Source organism: Protobothrops mucrosquamatus, unplaced genomic scaffold (assembly GCF_001527695.2).
Source record: "Protobothrops mucrosquamatus isolate PMUCROS unplaced genomic scaffold, P.Mucros_1.0 scaffold4104, whole genome shotgun sequence".
In the NCBI taxonomy this organism is placed as follows: domain Eukaryota; kingdom Metazoa; phylum Chordata; class Lepidosauria; order Squamata; family Viperidae; genus Protobothrops; species Protobothrops mucrosquamatus.
Genome location: NW_015390033.1, coordinates 6,656 through 9,331, shown reverse-complemented (window position 1 = coordinate 9,331; position 2,676 = coordinate 6,656). Strand labels below are relative to the sequence as shown.

Genomic DNA, 2,676 nt, shown 5'->3' with positions numbered 1-2,676 from the left:
GTTATATTGAAATTTTCATGTATTTCCTGTGTCAAAATGGTGTTAAACTGCATCACTGATTCTTGGCAGTTAGATTTGGGGTAAGCTATGTGGATTGAAATAAAATCTTCACTTGTTGTTTCTTCTAAATGGTAACAACTTTGTAAACATTTAAAGATAGACTTTACCCAACTCAGCTATTTGAGACCCTTAAACAGTTGGAGATTGAGATGGAATATTTTGCCTCAGCCCCGTATATTTTTGCCTTTTGACAGGTTCCAGTGCTGGGGCTGGAAGTGGGGAATTTCATGTCTATCGACATCTTCGGCGGCGGGAATATCAGAGGCAAGATTTTATGGATGCCATGGCTGAGAAGGTAAAGTGATTTTCCCTCAAAAGCTTTGATATTGATTACCTCGAGAAACCTTGCTGTTCTGTAAAACTACAAAGAGATCTACTTTCTCCCATCTCTCCCTTTCCCTCTTTGATCTTCTCCAAGAATAAGGTATTAAATACTCAGGCAGGTACTTGTACCTTTTCTTTCTCCTTCATTTTCCTTTGTTTGCTCTTTTCTTCCCATCATATTAACTGATATTTTTTTCCTTTTCATGTATTAAACTTATATTTATAAGCTAATTATTTCCTGAGTACTCATCTTCTGAGTGTGCAGAAAAATACAGTTCCTTCTTTTCTGGATGACCATGTTGTTATATAACACGTGTGGCCTTCTATTCACAATGCATCCAGCTATGTGTCTGGGAAGTCCAGAACCAAGACATGAATCAATAACATCCTCCTGTTCTTGGCTGTGTTGCAGTAGCTGACAGACCACCTGTCTTCAGCGCAAGAGACAGAAAAAATGAGAAAAAGATTGAGTTAGTTGTCTGAATAATATATTTTTACAATTTTAGATTTAATTTATTGCATCTATTTCTTTTGTTTCTAGCAAAAATTAGATGACGAATATCAGAAGAAGCTTGAAAAGAACAAGATAGTTGCAGAAGAACAGACAGCCAAACGTAGAAAGAAGCGGTAAGATCCAGCTGTTCTTGGTGGCTGATACAGAAACTGTAAAGGGCTTCTATATTAGCCATAGCAGAACTATTTTTAATCCAGTTTAATTTTCCCCTTTAATTTAATAAATTTAATAACTAAATTTGATCTCATGTGCTCTCATTAGTTTCTGCATTGCCCTAATTTGAAGGAGATGCCTTATTTCATGCTTGTCTTTTCTTTATTTTTGACCAGGGGTATGAGTTTCTTAAGTTCCAAATAAAACTTTGCTCATCTCCTTCATTTAAAATTAGTAACGAAAATGAAGATGTTAGAAAAAACAAAACAATGTGAGAACAAAAATAATTGATGAAAAATACTGTTTTTAAAATTGTGAAAAGGTAAAATACTATATTTGGGTATTACTATGATTAATATGAATTGTATGTTATTTCAAAACAGTTATGTTAAAACAAAGTGAAATTAAGGATATGCTAAGATGAGAGAAATTACTGTTATTATTGTGGAGAATTTCTATGATAAAATGAGTATGGTTTGGAATCAGATATTTGCTTTAAACAATACCTATTGGACAACTGATACGCCATTTAAGCAACGGCAGAAATATACATCTTAGTTTGTATGGCTAAGGAAAAAGGCAAGGATTAAATAGAAAGTGCTCTAAAATGCAAAGGAACAAGGAGGATTGGGACTGATTTGAAACCGTATTTTGCAACTTTCTCCTCCTAGTTTGGAAGAAGGAGTGGATGCTGCTGAGAAAAAAAGAGAGAATAAAGAGAGAAAGAGAAAGGCATGGCTGAAGGTTTTGATGGCATGGATTTCTATGATACAATAAAGTTCAGTGTAGCTTTTAAAAATCACTATAATAGAGGTGCCTTGTTGAGAATATAAATTTGGATATAAATCTACATTGTGCCCAAAAATTTCCTTCATCAGTCTCAGTCTAAGAAGCATTTTATAGGAAACAGCTGGCAAAGTGAGATAGTTAACCTATTGGGAATTGTTACAAGAATAAGGTGAAAATAAGATGAAATCGAAATCAATTGACTACAGGGGGATTTATTTTTCAAAGGTTTTAAGGTAGATAAGGACGTTTGGAATTGAACAGCACAAGACAGAATTTGAATTTGAACTAGGTACAGATGATGATCATGTAATTGAAATGGAAGAAGTGAAAGAGCTAAGAACTTTGGATATAATATACTGATGGAACAATGGGGAAATATGTGGCTGAAAGGACTGAAATTTACATTATGCTTTCATTTAAAAGAGGTGATACAAATTCTGTGATGCAATTTATGTATTTATCTGTAGGTGGCCACAGGTCTTTGCAAGCTGCTGGAAACAGTTCCCTAACTGCAGTTTATTTATAGCCCAGCTTTCCCAGTCCAGCATGATGTAAAGATTATTAGGGCACTGGAGGCTAAAACATATAAGGAAAGGCTGCTGGAATTGGGTATGTCTAGTTTAATGAAGAGAAGGAGGAGGGGGGACATGATAGCAGTGTTCCAATATCTCAGGGGCTGCCACAAAGAAGAGGGAGTCAAGCTATTCTCCAAGGCGCCTGAAGGCAGGACGAGAAGCAATGGGTGGAAACTGATCAAGGAGAGAAGCAACCTAGAACTAAGGAGAAACTTCCTGACAGTTAGAACAATTAACCAATGGAACAACCTGCCTCCAGAA

The 2,676-nt window shown here is 35.6% G+C and overlaps 1 protein-coding gene across 1 annotated transcript in view; it reads left to right on the top strand.

Annotated features, from left to right (window-relative positions):
* Positions 1-2,676, top strand: part of PRKRIP1 (PRKR interacting protein 1) — an 11,207-nt gene that overhangs the window by 3,518 nt on the left and 5,013 nt on the right. Inside the window, exons 3-4 of the mRNA XM_015827957.1 lie at positions 255-355; positions 926-1,011. Of these exons, the coding sequence (XP_015683443.1) occupies positions 255-355; positions 926-1,011 (187 nt within the window). The remainder of the gene's footprint in view (positions 1-254; positions 356-925; positions 1,012-2,676) is intronic.